The 26,348-nt window shown below is 38.1% G+C and overlaps 1 protein-coding gene across 2 annotated transcripts in view; it reads right to left on the reverse strand.

Moving 5' to 3' along the window:
- Nucleotides 1–26,348, reverse strand: part of nedd4l (NEDD4 like E3 ubiquitin protein ligase) — a 49,537-nt gene that overhangs the window by 928 nt on the left and 22,261 nt on the right. For both annotated transcript variants that reach the window (XM_037692135.1, XM_037692136.1), the window contains 24 exons: nucleotides 20,552–20,602; nucleotides 19,124–19,185; nucleotides 18,780–18,882; nucleotides 17,944–18,098; nucleotides 17,587–17,722; nucleotides 17,302–17,490; nucleotides 17,112–17,189; nucleotides 15,353–15,412; nucleotides 12,710–12,847; nucleotides 11,654–11,824; nucleotides 9,646–9,843; nucleotides 9,239–9,316; nucleotides 7,010–7,064; nucleotides 5,734–5,792; nucleotides 5,380–5,445; nucleotides 4,947–5,176; nucleotides 3,263–3,384; nucleotides 3,028–3,098; nucleotides 2,787–2,882; nucleotides 2,624–2,697; nucleotides 2,492–2,552; nucleotides 2,261–2,320; nucleotides 1,857–1,964; nucleotides 418–514 (listed from right to left, as the gene is read on the reverse strand). In XM_037692135.1, the coding sequence (XP_037548063.1) occupies nucleotides 418–514; nucleotides 1,857–1,964; nucleotides 2,261–2,320; nucleotides 2,492–2,552; nucleotides 2,624–2,697; nucleotides 2,787–2,882; nucleotides 3,028–3,098; nucleotides 3,263–3,384; nucleotides 4,947–5,176; nucleotides 5,380–5,445; nucleotides 5,734–5,792; nucleotides 7,010–7,064; nucleotides 9,239–9,316; nucleotides 9,646–9,843; nucleotides 11,654–11,824; nucleotides 12,710–12,847; nucleotides 15,353–15,412; nucleotides 17,112–17,189; nucleotides 17,302–17,490; nucleotides 17,587–17,722; nucleotides 17,944–18,098; nucleotides 18,780–18,882; nucleotides 19,124–19,185; nucleotides 20,552–20,602 (2,518 nt within the window). The remainder of the gene's footprint in view (nucleotides 1–417; nucleotides 515–1,856; nucleotides 1,965–2,260; nucleotides 2,321–2,491; nucleotides 2,553–2,623; nucleotides 2,698–2,786; nucleotides 2,883–3,027; nucleotides 3,099–3,262; nucleotides 3,385–4,946; nucleotides 5,177–5,379; nucleotides 5,446–5,733; nucleotides 5,793–7,009; nucleotides 7,065–9,238; nucleotides 9,317–9,645; nucleotides 9,844–11,653; nucleotides 11,825–12,709; nucleotides 12,848–15,352; nucleotides 15,413–17,111; nucleotides 17,190–17,301; nucleotides 17,491–17,586; nucleotides 17,723–17,943; nucleotides 18,099–18,779; nucleotides 18,883–19,123; nucleotides 19,186–20,551; nucleotides 20,603–26,348) is intronic.

Raw genomic sequence — 26,348 nt, forward strand, 5'->3', positions numbered from 1 at the left:
TATATATATACACATACATACTTGTACTACTATTCCTACTTCCAAGGTTTTTCACTTATCGCGGGGCTTAAGGGTACGGATCCCCCGCGATAAACGATGGACTCCTGGTTCTGCTAAAGGTTTCTTCCTCATGAGGGAGTTTTTCCTTTCCCCTGTCGCCTTCATGCTTGCTCAAGATGAGAGTTCTGGGATGGAGTTAAATTCAAAGCAGTCTGCTCCTCAGATAAATAGTGTTAAAGTATTATTTTTATATATGAACGTATCTGTTCAGTGTCCTGAGATGACTTCTGTTGTGACTCGGTGCTATATAAATAAACTAAACTGAATTTAATGGACTACTGTATACTGATTTATTTTTATAATACTTTTGGATAAATTCCCTTTATACTGTACACAATGACCGAACTGGTCACATACCGTAAAGCTCAGCAAAGCCATTCATGGGAACTCGTGACGTTCCTGTAACAAACTGGAGGAGACGAATTCTCTTCTCAGCATCCATCAATAGTACAACCTAAAGTAGAAGGACGGGAAAAGAATGAATGACTGACATTTCACCAGAATACATTTTCGTTTAGTAATATTACTAAATCAGTGTGAAAGGAACATAAGAAGTTGAATTTTAATTTATGCTCAGTCTCTAGATTATATTATATCTATTAATTTGTAGATTTCAAGAATTTAGTGTAAATGCACAAAGAGTAAACGTTGCAAAGTGTGTCGGGGTCAGTTTAATGTAATTGTGAAAGCATAGATTTGGGTAACAAGTTGGGCAATGTACGGTATTGTCACAATGATCTTGTGAAAAACCAGAAGTGAGAGTACAAATTCAAACAGAAGTGTGTTTGATGTGTGCAAGTCTGTTAAGGCTCAAGATAATAACTAGGACAGGTAATGCTTTAGGCTCTTTCATCAGAGCAAACATGCTCGTTCTTCCAAATAGACTTTGATCGACAAAAATGAGGCCAGTAGATCTGACGCAGGTCGAACGCACAGAAACGTGACCGGACTCGGCTCGTATCATGAAACATTCTGCTTCTGCACAACGTGCGCTCTAAAGAAGCTGCTACACTTCACAACTTTCCTTTTTTGATTTGTCACTGAGCCATTTCCCACTGAACTACGACTCAGTGAAGAAGAAAAAAAAGGAGCCTAAACTTGTACCTTTAAGGATTTTAAATTTGTTTGTCTCTTGTTTCCCATGTCTGTATTTAAAATACAGTCCCCTTTGAAAGTGTTTTGGGTATAACATTTAATTTAAGGTCCTCATTTACATAGCTTTTCCAAGAATGTCACAAGAAGTTTTGCTCAGGATTTCTTACAGTCTTCGTAAGTAAAATATAAAGAGGTTAAAAGTTGCTCAAAACTAAAGGTATGCTGCCTTTCACATGACAGTTTCCAGGAAAAGACTCGTTTGCCAACCACATATTGAACAAAATACATGGTGGTTCAGCAGCCAAATGTGGGTACCACTTTACAATAAGGTTCCCCTTATAGATGTCTAATAAATAGTTTATAGATATGTTATTAATGCCTCTATAAACACTTTATAAATCATTAATAACTGCTTATTATGCATTAATTAAGGAGGACAGTGACTAAACTGACTAGTTTCTTGCCAAATAGTGAGCCAAATTTGTTCACCTAAATATTTCATCTAGTTGTTATATTAAACATTTCAGACCAAGTTACTACCTTGTAAGCACAATAAGTATTTGTAAACCTATTTCTTTAGAATATTGTACTTTATCGCTGCATTATAAGTATCTACAGCTAATATTATATCCCATCTCTAATTATCTCCTATCCATGATTCTGCATGTAGTTATTAATCTGTGCGTGAACATGAAACAAACCTTCCAGAACCACTGTATGACGGGATGGTTGGGACAGTAGCCGTTCTTGTAAACAGTGTGTTGCCTCCAGTCGTTGACGTCCACATCACCGAGACCACACATGAGCAGCTTCACGGGATAAAAGGGAGAATAGTATTTTAAAATATATAAATAAAACGTAATGACATATGTGAATATCTCTGTAATGAATATCTTTATTTTAAATTAACTGGTCATGTTATGTTAATCTGTTCTTGATTAAATTATTCAGTAAATGTATACTAATGTAACAATAAAATGTCATTATTAAACAACTCGAAACCATTTATTTTACTACTGATGAACTATGCTCTCAAATGGGCATTAATAATCTTAAGTAAACATTATTTAGAACATTTTGCAGTGTAATTTTGAGGTATCCATACCTCCAGTTCGTTTTCATCAAAGATCTTGATCAGATCGATGGGAATGAGTTCAGTGAAGCCCTGAAAATTAGGACAAAATCAAAACAATTCACTAAGTACTGAAATCGTGAATAACTGTAGAAGAAAGCCTAATGGATAAGGAATGATAATATTCAAAAACAGACCTATATGAACAACATAATCTGTGGTTACACTGCCACCATGTGGTAATGTATCACCGCATATAAATACCTCCAAGAAGGCGTTCATCTGCTTCTGAACTCTGTTTACAAACCTCCACTGGATGACCAAGCTGAAAGAGGAAAAAAAAATATGAAAAGAGTAAAAAAAAAAAGTCATTTTAAAGAGTAAAATAAGACTTACTCTATGTATTCCTTCTTGTTCTCATTGGTAACCACCATGTCTGAGCCACTGGGCTTCAGATCCACCTGATACGTCTGAAGAACAAAAACAAAAAAGATGAAGGTTACTCTTGATACCAAAACAACACACGAGGTCTTGGCTGATTGCAAAGGGGTCTACACGCCTGTCCAAAGTTGTCCTCATCAATACAAAACCTCAGGTCAAGCTCAGTGGGATCATTTTCCAGAATCCACTTCAGCGAGTTGTAGTATTCACTGTCCTGTGAGTACAGATAAATCATTTACAATTTGACCAAGTTTATAGACAAAGAATCATTCCAATCGCATAAAAACTTGTCTGCTGCTGACTGACTAACAAAAACCTTAACAAATAAATCTAATAAATGTGTGAGAATGAGGTCTTACCACAGACTCCATGTCTTTAAGAGAAATCTGTTTTCCCAGCATCATCTTGTAAAACGGTCGAATGAAAAAACCTACGACAATAGAAGAGTGTTGATACTGTGCGTGAGAAAAAGCTTCAAACCACAATATAACATACCATATAACATACCACAATAATTCTCAAACATGATAAATGAACGAATATACAGTAAAAACATACAGTATTTAGGATAACTACGAGCACCAATTATCTTACCATCCAACAGTTTTCCATGAAACACGGCCATTCCTGCTACACGACCGATGAATTTGAAATAGGAGAGGTGATCCTCGTTGCAGAGGCCAGAGTTGGGATTGATTTGGAGAGTGTAATTATCCCTGATCAGATGATTCAAAAACCAGAGAGGAAGAAATTAATGTTTAGCTTTTTATTTATTTATTTTGAGAACAAATAATACAATCAGGCTGAGCTTTTGTTCCATTGTCAAGACCTTGACTGACCAGAAAACCACACAGTGTAAATAAATATTTTTAACCCAATGCAATTTTTTAATTGGTTTCACAAACTAAAACAAAAGCTGCGATATCTACAGTTATCAACAATAGCTTTGTATTTAATTGTATTTAATACTCTGGATCTCGCTCAAGGCGGACACTTCTGCTCTCCCTCCCCCTGTTCTCCTCTTCCTTCTGCTTTGCTCTGTGTGTGTTTGAAGCTCCTGGTACATATCTCCCAAACAAAAAATATGATTATGGATCTGATGGGCTGGACTTTCAACGCCATCAACAAAATCTTTTCAACAAAACGACAGGGTTCTGGAGAACCCTCTTGTACGGCTGAGACTCACGCTGCGGGTACATCAGATCAGCTGATGTGTCTCTCAGTTCTGTCTCAGGAGAACACTGAAGATGTTTATATACTTGGATTTATGATAGCAGGGTTTCTGATCTTTGGCATCGGCGGGGCTCTGTTTTTATCAACTTTTAAAGAAGACATTGGAAGCAGTTTCGGCCATAGCAAAGCTTCCGAGTCTGTGTGAAGGTTTAGTTTGTGCTTCGAGCCCTCAAAATCAGCTGATTTATGAGCTAAACTGTAAGATGGAGGCGATTTGTGAGAATCGCAAGCCACTTGTGGCTTCTGGGACTCGCCAGCATGTTGGGATTGACCTTGAGGAAAGGTCATTACACGGATTAGTGGAATGGAATACCCATCTGGCCACTTTGGACCGGGAAAGGTTCCAGCAGAACTCAAGGCTGACAATAAAAAAAACAGTCTGCTTGAAGAAAATCAACAAATGTAGCTTATCTGAATCGGACTCTCCCTTTTGGCCTTGGATACGAGCCGACAATCAAATTTCTCCTGGGACATGGGCAACTAGGGACAAAACTTCATCTATCGCAACGGACATAATTTCACTGTATCCCGGTACAATGATAATGAAGCTTATTCTGGTTCTGAATTGCTGCAGCACTACGATGTTAAAACAAAAAAAAGATAAGCAGCTTTAAAGGCTAAAAGTTTTAAACTATGCTTCTATTTTTGAATCATTGTTCATTTTTACAGCCTCTTTGTTGTTCAAGATCACTCGCAGTCTAAAATAATGAACAGAGTCATTATGTAATGACAGTAGTGCAGAGAAAAAATCCACCCTAATGATGGTTTGTGTGGGAAACGTTTGCTTCAGGATGGATTTAGAATAAGAGGAAAAGATAATCAAAGAAAGAGGAAGTTTTCACAAGTCTCATGAGGAAACAACACAGCGGCGCCTTTTATCACAGGTTGTAGAGAAAGTCCAGAACATATGAGAAGAGGACATTTTCATCACAGCGTGTTCTTATTTTGGCTTTGCGTAACGCCAAATCCGGTGTTGCATTCTGTTCAATGCCTAAAGGGCCCTCTTTCTTTTGTAACATGAGCACTAAAACAAGTGGAGACTTACGTGGCAGAGTACTCGAACAGGCCGTAGTATGGATTAAACATTTCCTTAGATAAAAGGAAGAACCACTCTCGAGCCACGCCGCCGTAGTCCAATCCTTTTTCAGATTCAAACTCAATCCACAGCCGGGCCTTCAGGATGTCCGGCCTCTTCAGCGACATGATTCGACGGTACGACTCTTCGAAGATGTTGTTCCTGTGGAGCTTCATCTCGAACCGGTTGGGGATGTCAGCCTGTGAAACAGTTTAGAGAAAAGATTCTAACTACTGCTTTGTTGCAAATTAAAAACCTAAAATGTGGTCAGTCAGCTAGAAGCATGACTAAATAGGGCACACTGCATCCAACTCTTATAAAAGGGGAAAATCTTACTGTTTGAACCATATTTAGACAAACTATTTGTTTTCCAGAAATGCTTAAATATGGAATCATTTCTTACCGGTTTCTTTAATTTCTTCCTGAAGTAGTCATATTTCTGTTTGAACTCTCTGGAGTAGGGAACAGCCTGCATAGAAGTGAAGAGGTTATAAACAAGCTCAACATGCATAAAACTGTAATGAATAGGTAAAAAACTGATGACAAAAGCAAACAATATTTGAAATGGAACATAAAATCTTTATTTTTAATCAGACAAATTAAAGATAGTCATGTTTTTGTTAGAACTGCTGTGACAAAGTGATTAATCTCCTTGATACTGAAGCTTAAAGTATTGTGTCAGATAAGACTGCGTGGAGTGGAGACACTGTTGGAGCAAAAACTCCACGAAGTGGGTATAAAAGATTAATCTACTCACGGGTCCTGTGATAGCTGGACTCTGTAACCTGGGGTCCTCCCACTGTGTGGTCTTTGTATCTGAATGGAAAAGACATGTTTTAATTTTGGAATTTCAGACTTGAATTTGAACACAAGTCATATAAGAACAAGTATACAGAAATGTCATCTTAGGACATTGGGTTTATGATGAGGGATGTAAAGGTCATGGATGTTTTTCACTTACTAATGTTTTAATATAGAACCATATGTGTAAGTTAGAGTCGTTTTGTCTGAACAAAGCAAAGTGGAGCCTGCAGGAACACAGGACCAGCGCACCTGATAAACTTCAAGGCCCCTAAGCTGGAAAGCAGAGATGTCTTGACCTCGCCTTTTCTGATAAACGTATAAGTTGATGCTCCTTTCTGCTGTCTGCGAGCAGACCTTGTGATCAGGGCTACGAATTACATCTTGTATGCCTGTTTCCAATTGCTGCTCCACTTGCAACGATTAAACTTGGGTTGTAAAGATCTTCTTGGATCCTGTGTGGCTTATTTGATAAATGAGTTGATATTAGGATAATTAAATTATCCAACAGTTTAAATAAGGAAAACTTTGTCTACTTAATATATAATTTGAATACATGTTAAATAGAAAAAAAACTATAATGAAAACAATCAACATAAATACAGCTAATGAACGTAACCACTGGTTATAGCAAAGTGTATTCCATTCAAGAGATTTATAACAATTTACCTCCATAAAGATAAATGATCTGTTTTCTATTTCATTCAGTTTAGTCATAATTTTACTGGAAGTTTGAACAAATTCATTTATTTAAATTTATCTAAACAGAAACAGCAACAAAGGAAATATTGCTTCATATAAAACATTGTAAGTGTTGGTTTGCTTGTATGACTTTTATCCTTTGGCAAATTCACAATTCTTTCATTTTAAAAACAGCTAAAACATCTGAAACTACCAAATAAATATCTAAACTTTTATAACAAACAGAAGCAAACTACAGAGTAAGTGTTGTAATCATACAAGTGGTGTCAGACACTTAAAAAATGGTCTAAAAGGAGGACGTTTAAATTGCAAATATCTTTTCCAGAGTTTAAAAAGGAGGTCACCTTCTAGATGTCCCTCCAGTAAAAAGTAAATGTTTCGTGCTTCAAGCACTAAATTTCCCCACTCTAACCAGGACATTAAACATGGGTGGTTAGGTGTTTAAGTTCTGAGTGGGTTTGAATAATATACCTATAAAATGGACGACACAAAAACAGAAAACAAATAAAGAACATCAACACAGATCTTACTGTGATCTATGTAAAAGGTGCGTCCATCTGTGTGAACCCTTTCTTCCCATCCAGGCTGAAAAAGAAACAAGAAAAGGTGAACGAGGAAAACATTTACTTAGCACCACCACACAAGCTGTGCTCAAATAGTATTTTAAATGCATCCATTTAGCTTTCCTTTTTGATTCATGTTTAATTGAACTTGACCGTTAGACGGTCGAACGCTGACATCTCAGCACTGCAGGCTCAATCAAACACAGCAAAGGAAATAAAAGGATTTCCTGTCCTATTTGAGTCAGGCCTAACACATCAGCAAGGCAGGGGTATGACAACATAAATGTTTATCACCAACACTGGTTACAACCAGTATACCACCAATAACACCATAGTGTCACAGGCCACACACATACACACTTGTAGTCACCAGCAACAATAAATGAAATGGGTGGAGAAAGAAGAGAATCTGATAATCTGCCAAATCAAGTGTTAAAGCGTGTGTTTCTATGTATGCTGCTGCTGAAAGAGTGGGGACCAAACAAAAACCAACAACACATGCAGGTTACAGTCACTTCCTTCCTCTGGCACCTTTTGGAGCCTCCCTTGTTCTTTCACTCCCCGGTCCTCCATCACTTCTTCCTTTTGGGTCTATTTCTCCCTCTAACAAATGCCTGGAGGATTTCATTTTGCTCCACGTTACAAACTTATACGAGTCTCAGACGTTGGTGATGATCAACAGAAAAAGCGAATGTCTCCAATTTACAAGTCATGAAGAGCAAAAGAAGTAGTGGTGATGCAGGGATGGCGCTCGTGGAGAGGAAACAGTGGCGTGAAACACCAAAAGGAAGGGAAAAGTACAATCCATCCATGCTGGTCATGACAGAGAAAGAGAAAAAAGAAAGAGATAGTGGGAGGGGAGAAAGAAAAGAAAACTTAAGGCTCATCTGCAGGCACTTGACCAAACTAGATCAGACGGGTAGGAAGGCAGGCAGAGGGAGGGAGGCACCAACCAACCTCCTCTGGTAGGTTCTGCCAAACAGACATGGCCAGGTGTAGAAGAAGTAGTGTACATTAGATCCACCAGAGAGAAATGAGATAGAAGGGAAGAAAAATATCACACACACACAACCACACAAGCCTGCGAGGTGTTCCAACTCGAAATAATCATGAAACGCCTAGCTGCAGTACTGTTTGGCTCATTTGTTGCAGATTTACCAAAACAAACAAACAAAAAAAAAAAGATTGAAAGTGCTACACTACAACATAATCTGCACTGTAGACCAGAAACCTACACGATCCAGCAGATATACCATCAAAACGTTAATGACACGATCCGTAACAGCTTTGTGGCATAAAAACCTCTAACTCCTGCAACACATAGAAGCTAACATATGTTGTAAATGTACTACAGCTATAAAAAAATCAGAGAAACTCCTACAATGAGCAGCGAAACATGGTTTTAAGAGCAAACATTTTATGTTTATGTTTAAAAGAGCTAATATGTTTGCATATTTAAAAGTCTAGCATTCTAAATGTGTATCACCCATCAATTTCCATACCAGAGTTTTAAAATAATTTAATCTGTACTAAGATCTTTATCCAATGAATACTATCTGGCAGTTTCATTACAAGTGGTCCAGTGGTTCATGAGAAATTCTGCTGAAGCTACAGTCGAACAAACACACAGAGAAGAAAAAGAACATTTTTCTCTCGTCTTCGATGGCGGGCATTGACAATGAGCCTTGTAAAAATGCACCACCAACTGGACTAACCACATTTCTTGCTCTCCAAGTTGTGTTACTTACATTTCTGAGAAAGTGTTGTGTATTCATGCTACTTTGTTGCTACAGAGGAGTCTTTTTAACCATACTAAAGGCTCTGGATTGATTTAAAAAGCAATTTTCTTAAACTCGAGCTTTTATTACTTTCACCTCCAAATTAGGTGAATCCTAACCTTTTCTTGAGTTCGTCCCCAGATCTCTTAAGCTTTAATCAGACTAACAAATATAAAGTTTAATAAACAGGCATTGAACCGACCTGTAAGAAAAAGCACAATGGAAGATAAAATTGCTTTAAAATGTAACAATTACTTGTTTATTTCAAAAAGCAGTTAATCCAGTTAAAGCAATTACTATAGAAGCAGTGTAATAAATAATCGTGGTGGTGGGTGAACAAGGCTAAGGAATTGCTGAGCTCGTTATGAATGGGTTTTGGAGGCCAAACAGACGTAAATCAATCTGTGACCGTACTTACAGGAAGAGGACCAAGGTCACCAGGCTCCATTGAGTTCTTATTCCTCATATGGACTGGGTATTTCAACCTGGGATCCTCCTGTTTATCGGCAGCAAAAATGGAACAAAATTAAGGCAATAAAAAAAAAAAAAAAAGACTACTAATCAAGAAGCATATTTCTTATTAATTCCAAGAATGAAGAAACACATGCTTGATTACTTTTACACCACAAGATGTCACTAAAACAATCTGTAAAGAAAAGGGCTAACAGCTGTCTTACATTTATTTTATAAGATCAAATATTACCCAAAACACTACATTCAGAAAAAAAAATAAAAATAAATAAACATACCAGCAGTTTTACTTCTATTTTCCAAGATTTCTATTTTTAGAGTAAAAAGTGGTCACAGCTCAGTGAACTGACTCACCCATGTGGTGGTCCTGCTGTTGTGGTCGATGAAAAAAGGCCGTCCGTTTGGAGCTATCCTCATCTCCCAGCCTGGGGGCAAGAAGCTCTGCTGCGCTTTATGTTGTGATTTGGGGGAGCTGTAAGGGGACGGCTGGGGGGACTGAGGATTGGAGAGCGTGTCTTTCACAGCCCTTCGCACCTGGATGTTGTTGGCCCCCTGATAATAATAAAACACAAGGAATAAAATAACCTCATTTCACTAAAAGACCTCGAGAAGAGAAGGTTCACAATGAAGGTGGAGGACTGATGGGTGAGGAACAATCCATCATTTTAAACGTATCCACATCTTCTACTAGATCAGATTTGTGTTTTGAATGTTCACACTAACAAACATTTTTTCCCCGGCAGTAATTATGACCGATCTCATTTTATAAAAGAGAGAAAAAGCATTCATTAATCACCGACCTTCCACCTCCACTTGAAGTTGTAATTACATCAACCTCTGTTCATGTTTCATTTCCTTTTACTCCCACAATGTCTCGTTAACGCTGAAACACACTTTAATTAAAGCCCCTTCAGGTCTGTTCACTCGGTAGAAGTAAATGATCTTTACCATGGAGTAAAGCCATTAACTGCAGGGAAGGGTCAAAAAGAGGTCATCCATTTTTAGAGACCATGTTGGTCTTAATTAACCAAGTTTCTTGTTTATTTATGATCCGCCTCAATTCTGCAAAGATTAAGATCATGTTCAAATCAGATAAAAGTGTACGGAATTGTGATATTCTGCTTTAAAAGGTGAACACTAAAGACTTTAAGCTGTAATAACGAGATATTTTCTCTGCATGATCTGAAAGGCTTAAAAGGGTCAAATAGACAAGGTGAAATTTCAATAGTTTACCTGTAAGGATCAGGCGGCTCACAAGTTAACCACCTGTGCTGTGTGAATATTAACACTCTTAAACCAGCATGAAAAAGAGTTTCATGAGAAGCATAATGCTGTGAACACACAGCTGCAAAATAAATCCTGATGTGCTAAGGAGACAATTGCTACTGTTCAACAAACTGAGTTCAGGTTAGTTCAAAGCAATGAAACATAATGCAGCTTTTTAATGGCAGATGAGCTCAGTCAAACATATAAAGCAGGGCTATTCAAATAAAGTTACTGAAAGCCAAGAGCACAGGGGGCGGACATCCAGCAGTTATTGTGAATGAATGTTTGTTTTATGGTTTAAAATCTAGTTTTGTTTAAAAATGAACCCATAGGTGGGCTGAACTGAGCTCAACGGTAGGCCTTCTTTGCCCCCTGGGCCACCAGTTGAATAGCCCTGATATAAGGTATACAAAAACAGTTCAACAAAAAAAACCCTAGGTCTGAAAAATCATCATTTTCTTGTGACTTCTGGTGGAATTTTTTTTTAAGGTGGAACATCAGGAGATACAAGATTTACAATAAGTCAAGAGACATTTTTTTTTCTGTAATGTGGGGGGAAAAGTATCTAACCCAAGGAATCTAATTTATCTGGTGACAGTGCTGTGATCTCTCTCAAAACTTGGGTTCTAACATTTATGTGAATGTTAGTTTAGTTAACCATTGTGGTCACTTTCACAGACATCAGCTCATTACGGACTGACAATACCAAAAAGAGGAGGGCACGAAGACAGACAAGCATTATCAGTGGGAGAGAGAAATGTAGAAGATGAGGGAAAACAAAGGGTGAGATTAACACTTCTTTATGATTGGCGATGATTAAAAAAAAAAAAAAACGCTTCTGAAAAAGGCAAACCTGAAAATAAGAGTCAACAGATGTAAAATGTAATATGATCAAAGGCAAAAAAAAAGACTAACGTAAAAAGACTTGGTCTCGAGTTGGTTTTAATTTGGCCATCTTCAACTGTGTGAAAAAAGAACATGGGAGGATATGGATAAAAGGAAAGCAAAGGGCAGAAATAGGTTCATCCTGCTGGTGAGAATGGGAAAACGAAAAGGGGAATGATGGAGCAGGATAGTAAAGGTGTCTAATTCTCACCTCCAAAGGGGTGGAAAGGGTAACAGTAGGGGAGCTGAGGCTACGAGGTCGTCGGACTTGGGGCTCCTGGAGGTGGTTGTTGGAAGCATTGGAGGAGGAGGAAGAAGCAGGTGCCAGAGCCGAGGCTCCTCCTGGCGCTGCTGCTGAGGTGCTGGCTCCGTCTTCTGTCAGCTGTCGGTAAAAACAGCACTTTGGAGGTTAGGTTGGGTGGGGATTAAGGCAACTGGTGCTGCTTAGCAAAATAAAAGCCTCGTCTGGTCATGAATCATTCTGTCAAAAGATGCTTGTCTGCACCGGAAGGGTCTGGATGCCAACTTTACTCTCAGGAAATTAGCTCCTAAAATTTCAAAAGCACAAGTCACTAAGGCCCATGAAGATGGGAGGGAAAACTCATTAAATACAAACCGGAAGAATTTTAGCTTCAAAACAGAAACCAGGTATAGGCTGTGACTGCAGTACGACGCAAAAACAAAACTTTACATTACAACTATTTTTTTTTCTTGTACAAGGAGAAGAATGAAAAGACAGTAAGGTGATGAACAGGTACAACACAAGTGCTGATTTTTGGAAAAAAATTGGAAAAAAGGGTGATTTCAAAGTACAAAAATGTAGACTCATGCCCTCAGTGTTGGTTTTGAAGACTACATGAAGCTGCCTCATTTACAGACAGAACAATAGATGTAGACAAGCACAAAAACAGAGCTGAAGTGAGTAAAGGAGAAGGAAGAGTGGTTGTTACAGATCCATGCCAGGGTTCAGAGAGGTTACAATATAAAAATGCACTTCATCCCAATATCAAGCAAAATGCTAGACAAGAGAAGAAAGACATACAATTAGTTTGGACAAAACAGGAAACTAGACAGAGGGAAAGCCAGAAAAAGAAACTTTGAAGAGTTTTCGTCTGTAATGCTTTATGAACATATAAAGAAAAAACAAAGAAGGGGGTAAAGGACACAAGGGCCAACACACACAGGTCAACGCCATGACAGGAAGCAAGGTACAGTCCAGTACCCTGCATGAAACCAGCTCGACAGCCAGCCCTCAGACCTGCTGTACCTGCACAATTGGTCTAGTCCAAGTAGTGGTGCGGTTGTTATGGTTGACGTAATAAGTTCTTCCCTTGGTATCCTTCCTTTCCTCCCATCCAGGGGGCAGGCCAGGGGTGGTCAAGGTGTAAGGAGCTGCCGAGGGAGACTGGCCAAGTGTAAAAAGAAAGCAAACCAAAAACAACTAATCAGTAAAAGCTAACAGCTCAAAGACTCATGGGGGGATTACTTTCAATGCAATGTAATTTTAAGATAATAATAGATAACCTGATAGCAACTGGCATTTCAAATAAAAATCACACTTTTAATGTAGTTTTATTTATGTCATGGCATTGTAACAGGCATTAAAACACTACGTTGTTTCCTCTCAGTTTCCAAAAGTAGACATTTACTGTTCAGTGGTGTCGTACGACTAAATACAGGTGCTGGTCATAAAATTAGAATATCATGAAAAAGTTTGTTTATTTCAGTAATTCCATTCAAAAAGTGAAACTTGTATATTATATTCATTCATTACACACAGACTGATATATTTCAAATGTTTATTTCTTTTAAAGTTGATGACAACTAATGAAAACCCCAAATTCAGTATCTCAGAAAATTAGAATATTAAGACCAATTTAAAAAAAATAAAATAAAAGATTTTTAAAAATGTTGGCCAACTGAAAAGTATGAACATGAAAACTATGAGCATGTACAGCATTCAATACTTAGTTGGGGCTCCATTTGTCTGGATTACTGTAGCAATGCGGCGTGGCATGGAGTCGATCAGTCTGTGTCACTGCTCAGGTGTTATGAGAGCCCAGGTTGTTCTGATAGTGGCCTTCAGCTCTTCTGAATTGTTGGGTCTTGAACAGGGATGCTATGGTCCTTAAACCAGGTTCTGGTAGCTTTGGCACTGTATACAGGTGCCAAATCCTGCTGGGAAATGAAATCTGCATCTCCATAAACTTGGTCAGCAGCAGGAAGCATGAAGTGCTCTAAAACTTCCTGGTAGATGGCTGTGTTGACCTTGGACCTCAGAAAACACAGTGGACCAACACCAGCAGATGTCATGGCCCCAAACCATCACTACTGTGGAAACTTGATACTGGACTTCAAGCAACGTGGATTCTGTGCCTCTCCTCTCTTCCTCCACTCTGGGACCTTGATTTCCAAAGGAAATGCAAAATTTACTTTCATCAGAGAGCATAATTTTGGACCACTCAGCAACAGTCTCGTCCTTTTTGCCTTTAGCCCAGGTGAAACACTTCTGACCCTGTCTCTTGTTCAAGAGTGGCTTGATACAAGGAATGCGACAGATGAAACTCATGTCTTGCATACGTCTGTGCATGGTGGTTCCTGAAGCACGGACTCCAGCTACTATTCACTTTTTGTGAATCTTCCTCATATTTTGGAATGGGTTTTGTTTCACAATCCTCTCCATGGTGCAGTTATCCCTATTGCTTATACACATTTTTTCTACCACATCTTTTCCTTCTCTTCGTCTCTCTATTAATGTGCTTGGACACAGAGCTCTGTGAACAGCCAGCCTCTTTAGCAATGACCTTTTGTGTCCTGCCCTCCTTATGCTAGGTGTCAATGGTCGTCTTTTGGACAAATGTCAGTCTGCAGTCTTCCCCATGATTGTGTAGCTTACAGAACTAGACTGAGAGACCATATAAAGGCATTTGTAAGTGTTTTGAGTTAATTAGCTGATTAGAATGTGGCACCAGGCGTCTTCAATATTGAACCTTTTCACAATATTCTAATTTTCTGAGATACTGAATTTGGAGTTTTCATTAGTTGTCAGTTATAATCATCAACATGAAAATAAATAAACATTTGAAATATATCAGTCTGTGTGTAATGAATCAATATAATATACAAGTTTCACTTTTTGAATGAAATTACTGAAATAAATCAACTTCTTCATGATATTCTAATTTTATGACCAGCACCTGTACACCTAAAACTAGAAGAAAAGTTGGCAACTGCATATGTAATTAAACGTCAGATAAACTGACAAAAAGCTCAACATTAAATTAAATACAACACGTGGAAAACAGACTAGACCATTACGAAATAGAAACCATTTTATGCGTAAACATCAAAGAACGTTATAGCCAAGTAAAAACAGCAGAACCATTTTCTAAAGCAGCTTTACAGCATGTTAATGATGTGTGATCTCTGGTATTTTTAATCCAATGGCAACACAGACAGACATCACTGTATACCAAAGGTAACAGCTGTTATAACCCAGCATTCAGCACGTGGTGATATCAGCACTAATGGAGCTAAAGAAAGGAGAAGTTGTTCAGTTTTTACAAATGGACTTCATGAGTTTGTAGAACAAACCTGTCACCTGCCGAAAAGGATGTGAATATAAACTTCTGCGGTCCGTTTCAGAAAGAAAGTTATGACGTAATGTTTTATGCAACATGTGTTGTTACTAATAAAAAAGGCAAAACAGTAGATAATTACGAGAAAACAAAAATATTTTACAGTATAAATGACATACAGTAAAACACTTGTGTATTTTTTAAGAAAGGAAAAACCTTTTAAAAAGTCACCAACATATTTATTGAGGTCATAAAAACAGCATTTGTAAAGTAAGGTGTGTGTGTGTGTGTTTGATTGATAATTTTGTACTGAACATAAACTGAGATATTACCATAGGCTCCTCACCACCTGAGACTGTTTGAGCTCTGGTTCTTCTGGTCTGCGAACTCTGCTGGTGGTAGACAACATGGGAACATGGTCTTTAATTCATAGAATGTCATGTTTTCATAGCCAGAGAGGAAGTGAGGAGGCAAATATTTGGGCAGGAGTGAGAGGGAGGTGAGTGAGGGGAAAGTGAATGGATACAATAAAAATGGGGAATTCTTTGTCAAAGGAGGGGAGTGGCAGAAAGAGGAGATTCTTTTGATTTGTTTTGATTATGAGCCATGGTGAGAGCGAGCAGTGGCTGTGAAACCTCTATTGTAACTAATTTACCAAGAAAGTATTTTAAAAGGAGATTAGCACTGTTACTTTCAGAGGGCAAAATGGTAAGAAATTAAACTTTATTTTAAGAAGTCCTGACAGTCCACACTTTATGAAAAGAGAGGATAAACATTTTATCCACAGCCAATGCAGCTTCTTCAATCAAATCCAAGAAGAAAATGAAATTGAAGCCAAAGAACACAAATTTAGTTGCATTAAAGAGGAGTGAAGGGATTTTGCAGCTTTGACAGATTTTTTTTTTACCCTTAACAAACTAATAAAGAAAAAACTAAACAGTTATTAATATGATGTGCAGCATATGGCTGCAGATACCCCTTTAAGAGTGAAGAGCTCCAATAAAAACTAACTTAAATGTGTCTACTGATAATTAAAACGTATGTGGATACATAGTAGGATCATAGCTTAGCTTATGTTGTCATTTAAAATAGCAAATAATTTTAAGAAAGCACAAGTTACAAGATATATATAATCTCAAGCCAAAACAAGCAAAGCTTAATTTAAAGGCAAAGCAAAGTTTTTTTGTAGCTCATGAATATGTCTCATCTAGCAGAAGTTTTTTCACTGTGAACCAAATTACAAACTCTTAGGTAGAATAAATTGGATCAGTGAAATGTTATATTCAGTCATGTTTTTAAGCCACAGAAAATGACACTAAATTACACATCTACCAATGACACACGTTTAATGTTCAATTGTTTGACTATAACTGCATGTCAATATTTCTTCGGTTCCAACTGATTAAATATGGCTCTCTGGGAAATATTTAGCTCTGCTTCAAAATCTAAAAGAAGCAGAACATGCGTTTATTTATCACCTGCGATGAATTCTGAATTTCCGACGATCCTGAGAAAGCTGCAAGTCAAAATAAAGCCGACATTGACGCCTGTACTGTTCAGTGGTTTTGTCGAGCCAATGCTCAGCTAGGACTATGACTCAGCTGTGCGACAACGTGATTCAGAACATAAGACACTTTGTTGAGCTGAATATTCACCAAGGCTATGACTTAGAGGAGTCTGTGGGTTGTGTCTGAACAGATGTGGGGTTTTCTTCAGCCTCTGCTCCCCAGCCAGGGTTGCAACAGGAAAGGTGACACTGTCAAAAGGCTGTAGAGCCTACATCTCTACCACACATCAAACACAACGGCACATAATAAATCACACAAGTATCAGTAATGAGAGGGTAGGAAAAGGAGTGGTTACTTTACAGTCGGTAAGAAAGAGGTCAAATTTGAAGAGGCAGGAAAGATACTTTGGTGGAAATTGGACATGCAAGAAAACGAGCTACAAGGTAAATATGTGATACACCCAAAGTATTCAGACACGTCAGCAAAGAGGAGTGACCTGCTAAGGTAGCAAGGTAAGAATGAACACAAAAGGTAAACATTAGGTAGTGGGATGGAGATAATTCAAGGGTTCAATTGTATGTACCATTAAAGGAGGAGCCTGGGTCTGATCACTGACGCCATCTGTCATACTCGAGGAGCGAAGCCTGTTTGAATGCTGGCTCTGTGTAAAACAGAAAGAGCAAACATTTTATGACTAGAAAAAAAATGAGCAAGCCAAATTTATCTGGCTGCTACAGTTTAGGCAGATAACACAAAGTTTGTGTTCGTCTCACCAGAGAGGAGCTGGGTCCTGGCACTTCACCATTGGTGTCAGGAGTGAGTGACAACCTGAGATTTAAATCTTCAGAAAACTCCTGAGCAGCAGGTGTTGGGGAGTGCTGTGGGGTCAACACGGAGGAGGGACCAGGCAGAGTCTGGGCCAAGCTGTCATTGAGACCCTCTTCTGTGATGAGCTCCCAAGACTAAAAGAGTTAAAAAAAATAAAATAACATGATCTGGTGACGTGTGTTTTATGATGGCTGTACTCTAAGGATGTCTGCAATTTTTTTAAATCTCACATTGTCCATGTTCCTGGAATCCAGGCGTTCGTTCTCCAGGTCTTCACTGATGTGGCGCCTCGCTCTGAAAACACGGTGTGCTTCTTGATGGATTTGTCGCTGCTGATTGTCACTCTCAATTTCTGAGATCACGTCCCTGAAAATCAAAAGATGTTACAAAAGCTGCCCTTGTACCGGTAAATCAAATAATCCCATGTTGGTGAAAGATATAATGCAACCAATAGCTACAGCAATATTAGAATTCCTAAAGGGGTTTTAAACACTTTGATAACAAGAACGGATTTATTCAGTTCTAGCTTTATGCTAGATTACAGCTGTTCTTAAACTGAAGAAAAAAATCAAATAGTTCATAGGTACATGTTAGAAGGCCGTTTCCACTGCGTAGAGCGATTGTTGTGATTGACAAAGTAGGTGCGTCCCAGGTTGTCCACCTTTTCCTCCCAGCCTGGAGGCAAAGGAGGCAGCATCTGCTGAGGCCGCTGTGAGCCTGAATCCACAGACTCATCCCAACCCTGAAAGATAAAACACACGTTTGCTTGAGATGGAAAAAAAAAAAAGTGGGCAAAGACGTTTATAATGCAGGCTAAAATTAGATGATTATTGATCATTGCAGTAAAACTATTCAAAGTTTAGCACTGTATCAAATTTAGGAGGAGATTCAAATGTCAAAATACATAAAATATGTGGCTGGTTTCATTTGTCTTAGCTTTAAGCTCTAGTTGACTTTAGTGACGTTTTGACAGAAGCATCTGGCTAGTGAATGTTATCTTATCGTTAAGGCCTTTTACTTCAAATGAAAAACTCTTAAAATGCATAACACACGCACACGTGAGTGCATGCATACACATGCAGCAGTCAAAGCAAAAGAAGCAACATTCTTATTTTTGCAAAAAGCAGACCTCACTGTAAATGATTTTTCCAGACCCTAACCTGTAAAAACATTCTTACCAGATTCTGGTAAGAATGTGAGTTCCTAATTCTCGGAATTAAAAAAAGAGAAGTCGACTTTTCTCCACCTACACCCCAAATACATTTCTACTGGTCTAAAGTTGAACATTTATGTTGTTTTAGTTATAAAACTTGATTCTTGTCAGGAATTGTGCCATTTTAATAAAACAGTCAATATAGTGCCTTTGGTAATATAAAATCAGTAGTTTAAACCAAGTCAACAGAAGCAGTGGCTGAGGCCTTACCTCACTCTCCTCCCTCATCTCTCCTGCCTCCTCCTCATGTCCTCCTTGTTTGGGCAAATAGGCCATCTTCAGGCGCAAGTACCCCTTCACCCTGGACTTGTGACTGAAACAACATCTGCTTTACACACTTGAAGCATAGGCCAGTTTCAAAACAGCCTGATGTATTCCCTCTCAGCATCTGACTGATATGAGGCTACTCCTGCTGCCACAGCTCATACGGTCAGTGCTGGACACACTTCAGTGCACTCTCATTGTCTACTCTATTAGCAAATTGATAAAAACTACTAAATTTATTTTAAAAGTTTGAGTATTTTTTACATGAATCGATCCAGAAAAAAACTGACCTCCTTGGCCGCAACAGGAAGTCTTTAAATGTGTATGGACGCTCCATGGCCGGGTCCTCAGTCTAAAAATTAAGAAGACAAGTTATTAAATTGTACATTCAAGTAAAAAAATAAATTTAAAAAACAGCTAAAACACAAATAAGTCCTGTCACTAATTTAAAGTGCAGCCAAGAGTAAAGTCCTCTTGGAATCATTACCCAACACTGAGGTTCTCCTGTTACAAACTGAAGAGCAAAAAAGACACCGCAATCTCAAAATGCTCTCCAACAGGGCCAAACCAGTGCGTGCTGGCAGCTAACCACACAGTGCTCTGTAAAGATTGAGCAGTTTTGATCAATAGTTTCATAAAAACAATCAGATTTGCTCCGATTTGACCTGAACTGATCAAAGCTGTTCGTAATGGATAAAACATACAGGTCTAATAAAAGGGTATCTTATAAACGCCACGCTGCATTTTGTATTAAAAAGAACTAGTCAAAGTTCAGCATGGCAAATGTGGCTAATGTAGCTTCAAGCTGACTCATTATTCAGCAGAACAATCCTGGTTCACAAAAAGAACATTATGGGAAGTGATTATGAGAGAGAAACTGAGATGACTTCAGAAATGTCCAGTAACAATGAATAAGAAAAGATTTCTTCGAAGCATAGTCATGCATAAAAGAACAGAATGAAAACACACCTATGGACTCATTTCTGAAGTAATATAGTTTCTTAATACAGATTCTTGCATCATTTCCCAGCCTGACTCAGATACAGCTTTTTATTTATTTATTTACAGATTCTCTGACCTGTGAGACCCAGAAAGGATGATAAAAATCACACCAAACACTTTTTTTTGTTTTTTGTTTTTTTTTACTAAAATGCTTTTGTTTTTATAAGACTGCAGAGAGAAATGATCAAGTGGTTACATTTCTCAAATAAGTAGAGGGGCTTAGCCCTTTACCACCTAAGCCTCAAAATGTCCACCTAGAAGGATTGTGAAAAATGTGTGGCTGGTGACGCGCTCGTAATAAAAGGGTTAATCTCTGGTTCTTGTCTTGAGCAGTGTGAACTGATTCTTCATGTTTCAAAAGCCGTTTCCCAGCATTCAATGCAATCCAAGTACAAGTGAGTGTGTGAATCTGACTAGTGTAGCTTTTCCATTGGTTCTGACGTTTAATAACCAGTTATTGTGTTTCCGTACTCAACTGCCCGCTTTCCATTTCTATCAAGGAGTGCTGTTTGACCACCACAACAAAATGTTTCTTACTGGGCTGGCATTTTCTCACACAGAGTCAGGCACATAAACACTGGCACAGCCTGACCTTCATGGGGGTTAATCAGGCAGAGCAAAATCGAATGATAAGAAACAGCTGAGTGTTCAAAAGATTCAAGTTAAAACAAAAGCCATTTTGTATAAACACACACATACGGCTGCAAATAACTCACCGGCAGATGACTGAGGGGAACATCGACCTGCCCGAGAAAATCATCTCTTGTCTGTAAGAGGAGAACAAAAAGGTCAACTTTCCAGGCTCACTTTTACCGTGTTTTTTGACTGTGCATCAGTAAAGGCCGAACTTTCCAGCAGGGAGAAAAAGGGGCAAACCACAGCGTTGAGATAAACCATTTCATTTCTCAGAAACAGAAAAAATTTTGATTATTTTATACAACAGGCTGCACTATCCATCAATAACCTCTAGCCTTGTATATGAACACCTGTAAAGACCTGAGGAATTTCAGATGGCCGCAGGACTGTAAAGAACAAAAGAACTAGGGATGAACGATATTAGCAGCATGGTATCGGCTGATTTTAGCGATAAAGTTAAATATCGGACATTTCATTAAAAATAACTCACCAATATAAAAGGCTTGGGTTTTAAGTTAATTTATAATTTAAGAAATTGTCAAGTAGATCTATTAATGCACTAATACTTATGCACTTTTCACTTGTCGCTTGTGAACAGGTTGAGTTTAGATTTGTGAAAATTTACAAATTAGCACTGTTCGACTGTTGTCATTGTGTTAGAGAGAATAAATTTGACATTAAACATAATCCAAGTCGAAGTGTTACATCATTTTCAGCCTCTTTTTGGCATCTGCATTTGGTAGAGGTCAAATTGACAAAGACCATGCAGAATAATGTAGTATTTTAATTCCACAGCAGAGAAAGCTATGTAGTCTCTGTACGTAGGTCTAGGAAAAAAAAATCATCTGTATTGGTATCGGTTATCAGCCAAATATGTTTTAACATATTGGCATATCGAATATTGGCCAAAAATCCAATATCATGTATCCCTAAAAAGAACAATGAGCAGTAATTACTATTATTATCATTATTATCTTTTATTCTGGGAAGTTGAAAACTTTTTGATTGAGATCAGTTTTTAGTAAACAATTTATAACAAAAAAACCTAATAAAATATATTATGTTTACATATTGGCTAAATCGTTGGGTTTATTATATTTCATACCCAGGGGGTGATCCTCAAAAATGCTACAAAGTAGGAAGAGTTAGCGCGAATGGCATTGCCTGAATTAGGGAACTAAAATCCACCTCTACATGTTAATTTACACTCAGAATCTTCCATGTTTTTCATTAATCAGGCGCCTACGTCCTCTGTCAGTCAGCATCAGGTGTCCAAACAGAAGGCTTAGTCTAGGTTTTTATTCATGGACAGGCCCCTGTGATTACTTCATAGAAGGAAAATCCTGTGAACCCAGCAAGGAAAAACAAAACCCACTGCCACCAAGTAGCAGCCAAGTCAACTGACAGAGGGAGAAAAGGACAGATGAGATGTGACAACAGGGAGGAACCAGGGAAGGTTTGAGCTTCAGTGTTCAGAGGCCCACAGGTTTGTCCAGGATTGAGGATTGATTACCTGTCCGAGGTGAAAAAGCCCATTCTTGGAAGCAGCCTGTGTGCGGGACACAACATTTAGACAACTGGCATAAATGAACAAAGACGGTTGCTGGCTGAAACTGATCTGACGGAGAGAAGCTGGGGTTAAACAATGCTTTAAACTTAAACAAACTGGTTTGAGTTGTGAAACAACTGCTGATTGTGGGGGAGTTAAGAGCTGACAAAAGTTAAAAAAAATAAATAAAACATACATTCATCAATTATTGTCAATCAAAGGCAAAAAAAACCTAAATAAACACTTTTTTTTTCTTCAATGACCCTAAACCATTAATGTATAACAGAAGAAAAATTCAGTGTTTTCTTTAAATTTAGTATTTTATGACTAGGAAACCTAACAATACTCATAAAGGGGATTTAAAAAGATCACATAAAAATTTGAAAACCGATGCTTTACTTCTTAGAATTACCTTTAGTCTTCCCAACGATAATTTCATCTCAAGTACAACAATATGTAAAGTTTGGTTTGTAAACAGCGGGCTGCTTGTAGTATAACCAAGAACAATACGTAAAGTACTATCACTATTTTAATCTGGTGATGTAAGGGGAAAAAGTTAAAGCACCAATGGGAGATGAGCTTCCTGGAATCCCACAACAATTAACATACCTGGAAATAAATGACAAATGGTTACAAATGTGTCACATATAAACTTCATATCTTTAGAAAAGAATGTAAACACACGCTTGCGAGTGCCTTTTGTGCACCCATCTACGCACAGACACACCCAGTAAACCATTCCTCTTTGGGAAAAGTGTTTAAAATTACATCAGAAGCTGCTTTCTCCTACCATTTGAAATATGCCTATAAATTACTGCTTACATAACTTCCAATTATTTTAAACAATCAGTTATAAACTAGCAAAAGGTCAAAGAAAGCAACAACTGGAACCACATCAGATATCATAAATACATGTGTTGATCATAAACTTATTACCACGAGTCAGTTAGCACTTTGCAACATGAAATCACAACCTCTCAATTACACATTTAACAGATGAATGACTGTTTATCCAGGCATTTGGCAAAAGTAACGCTTGCCTCTTATTTCAGTTTTTATTTTAGATTTTTTTTTAAAACTGCAACAAAATATGTCTTTGTAACTGTGTACAAGTTTCAAAGCACCTAAGAACAACTTAAAATTAGGTTATTTGTGCAGTTATTTGTGTGTAAACAGAAAAGTAAATCATCCCTTGAGTAAAGTGCAATTTTAATGTTTGAATGACTCATAGGTCAGAGTTAAGTGACTTCACAAACAAAAATAATATAATAGTCAGGAAAAAGGAATGGACTGAAAATTTGCAGTATTTTCCCACTCCTTTAGAACTTCTCTGTTTTGTTTTTCTATATTAGCTACATTTTAAAATTTAAAGTCATTTCAATTAAAATGTCTAAGGAGGTAAGTAGCGGCACAATAAAGAGATGCTCTGAGTATATCTTGACATGAAAAGTGCATGTCACCTGGACGCATTGACAAGTCTGTCTTATCACTTTCTTCAACATAACAATTATTTCAAACAGTGGTTATTTGTGTGCAGAGGAGTACAATTACAGAGTTATTAACAGGTCACATCTGAGTCTACAGCTGCCTTCCAGGAACAGGTTTGACCCAGAGTGGGGGTAAGCTATGAGCAAGCAACAGACGGAGGGACACAAAAATGCCAGAGGTACAAAAAAAAAACTGTTTATGGTTGCTACCTTTTAGTTAAGATAACACAACAACATTTCGCTTTAACTCAATAATTAGTTGCAAATATACAGTGGTTTTATGCAAGTACCGTAGCTTTTCTTACCTTTAAAGAATATAAGACCATCTCAAAATACACAGATCAATCATAACGTCAAGACCAAAGGTGAAAAATGCTCAACTTGGCACAACACTATGGAACCTTGACTTCTGACATCCATATACGTATATGCTTTTGACATTATGCCTCATTGAAGGACAGCAAAAAGCTGTTCAAAAACACAACAAAAAGCCCAGTGTTTTCACTCCAACTACACACTCATCAGATGGCAGTCCAGTAAAGCTTTTGTGGAAAGTTAACTGAACAGTTTAACTAAAGGAATCTCATCAAACACCCTGCTGGTCATAAAATTAGAATATCATGAAAGTTTATTTCAGTAATTCCATTCAAAAAGTGAAACTTGTATATTATATTCATTCAGTACACACAGACTGCTATATTTCAAATGTTCATTTCTTTTCATGTTGATGATTATAACTGACAACTAATGAAAACCCCAAATTCAGTATCTCAGAAAATTAGAATATTGTGAAAAGGTTCAATATTGAAGACACCTGGTGCCACAGTCTAATAAGCTATAATTAACTCTAAACACCTGCAAAGGCCTTTGAATGGCCTCAGTCTAGTTCTTTAAGCTACACAATCATGGGGAAGACTGCTGACTTGACAGTTGTCCAAAAGATGACCACTGACATCTTGCAAAAAGAGGGCAAGACATAAAAGGTCATTGATAAAGAGGCTGGCTGTCCACAGAGCTCTGTGTCCAAGCACATTAATAGAGAGGCGAGGAGAAGGAAAAGATGCGGTAGAAAAAAGTGCACAAGCAATAGGGATAACCGCACCCTGGAGAGGATTATGAGACAAAACCCATTCCAAAATGTGGGGGAGATTCACAAAGAGTGGACTGCAGCTGGAGTCAGTGCTTCAAGAACCACCACGCACAGACATATGCAAGACATGGGTTTCAGCTGTTGCATTCCTTATGTCAAGCCACTCTTGAACAAGAGAGTGTCAGAAGCGTCTCGCCTGGGCTAAAGACAAAAAGGACTGGACTGCTGCTGAGTGGTCCAAAGTTATGTTCTCTGATGAAAGTAAATTTTGCATTTCCTTTGGAAATCAAGGTCCCAGAGTCTGGAGGAAGAGAAGAGAGGCACAGAATCCATGTTGCTTGAGGTCCAGTGTCAAGTTTCCACAGTCGGCGATGGTTTGGAGTGTCATCTGCTGGTGTTGGTCCACTGTGTTTTCTGAGGTCCAAGGTCAACGCAGCACCTACCAGGAAGTTTTAAAGCACTTCATGCTTCCTGCTGCTGACCAACTTTATGGAGATGCAGATTTAATTTCCCCAACAGGACATGGCACCTGCACACAGTGTCAAAGCTACCAGTACCTGGTTTAAGGACCATGGTAGCAAAGTTCTTAATTGGCCAGCAAACTTGCCTGACCTAAACCAGAATACCACAATACCCCATAGAAAATCTATGGGGTATTGTGAAGAGGAAGATGCGATACACCAGACCCAACAATTCAGAAGAGCTGAAGGCCACTATCAGAGCAACCTGGGCTCTCATAACACCTGAGCAGTGCCACAGACTGATCGACTCCATGCCACACTGCATTGCTACAGTAATCCAGGCAAAAGGAGCCCCAACTAAGTACTTAGTACTGTATATGCTCATACTTTTCAGTTGGCCAACATTTCTAAAGATCCTTTTTTTATTGGTCTTAATATTCTGATTTTCTAAGATACTGAATTTGGAGTTATCACTAGTTGTCAGTAATAATCATCAACATTATAAAAAAATGAACATTTGAGTCAGTGTGTAATGAATGAATACAATATACAAGTTTCACTTTTTGAATGGAATTACCAAAATAAATCAACTTTTTCATGATATTCTAATTTTATGATCAGCATCTGTACAGGACCCAAATATTTTATTGTTAATGAGTTGGTAGAGGACAGCTCAGGACACAAGGTGATAATAAGTCCAACTTTTTTAAGCACTGTAAGGTGAAAACACTTAATATATGCCTGGAGATTAGTTAAAATTACTGTTCTCAAAGCAGTTATGACATTAAAAGAAAAGGCGATAAGAATGTATGACATAAGTCAACCTGGAGGAAGTCCAGACTGGCACTGATGTGTCAAAAGGCTCTACTCCGTAGTCTCTGTTGAATAGAGTTGGATGCCATTGTAATTTAGTTACAATGGCATCCGACTCAGACAGATCAGAGTTGACAGAGAAAAGCCCCTCATAATAATACAAAGTTGAATCTCTGCCACATGTCACAAGACAAAAATAAAAAAGGAGAACCCACTACCCCAAACCCCCCTCCCAACCCTCTCTGCCTCAAATAATTACAGTCATCCAATGTGGCCTTCAGGATTTGTTTGACAAAATAAATTAACTTTTGCTGAATGTCAAGGCAGGGCTGCAATCAGCATATGGCTCTCTGATGTAGCCATTTGTAGCCGATTTATCTAAAACATACAAACAAGTGCACACCATTATTATTTGATACTTCAATAAAGTTGTCTAGTCTGGCTATTATGATGGGTGAAGTAATTAGTTAAACAAAA

Source organism: Nematolebias whitei, chromosome 18, assembly GCF_014905685.2.
Source record: "Nematolebias whitei isolate Nwh7 chromosome 18, NemWhi1, whole genome shotgun sequence".
NCBI lineage: Eukaryota > Metazoa > Chordata > Actinopteri > Cyprinodontiformes > Rivulidae > Nematolebias > Nematolebias whitei.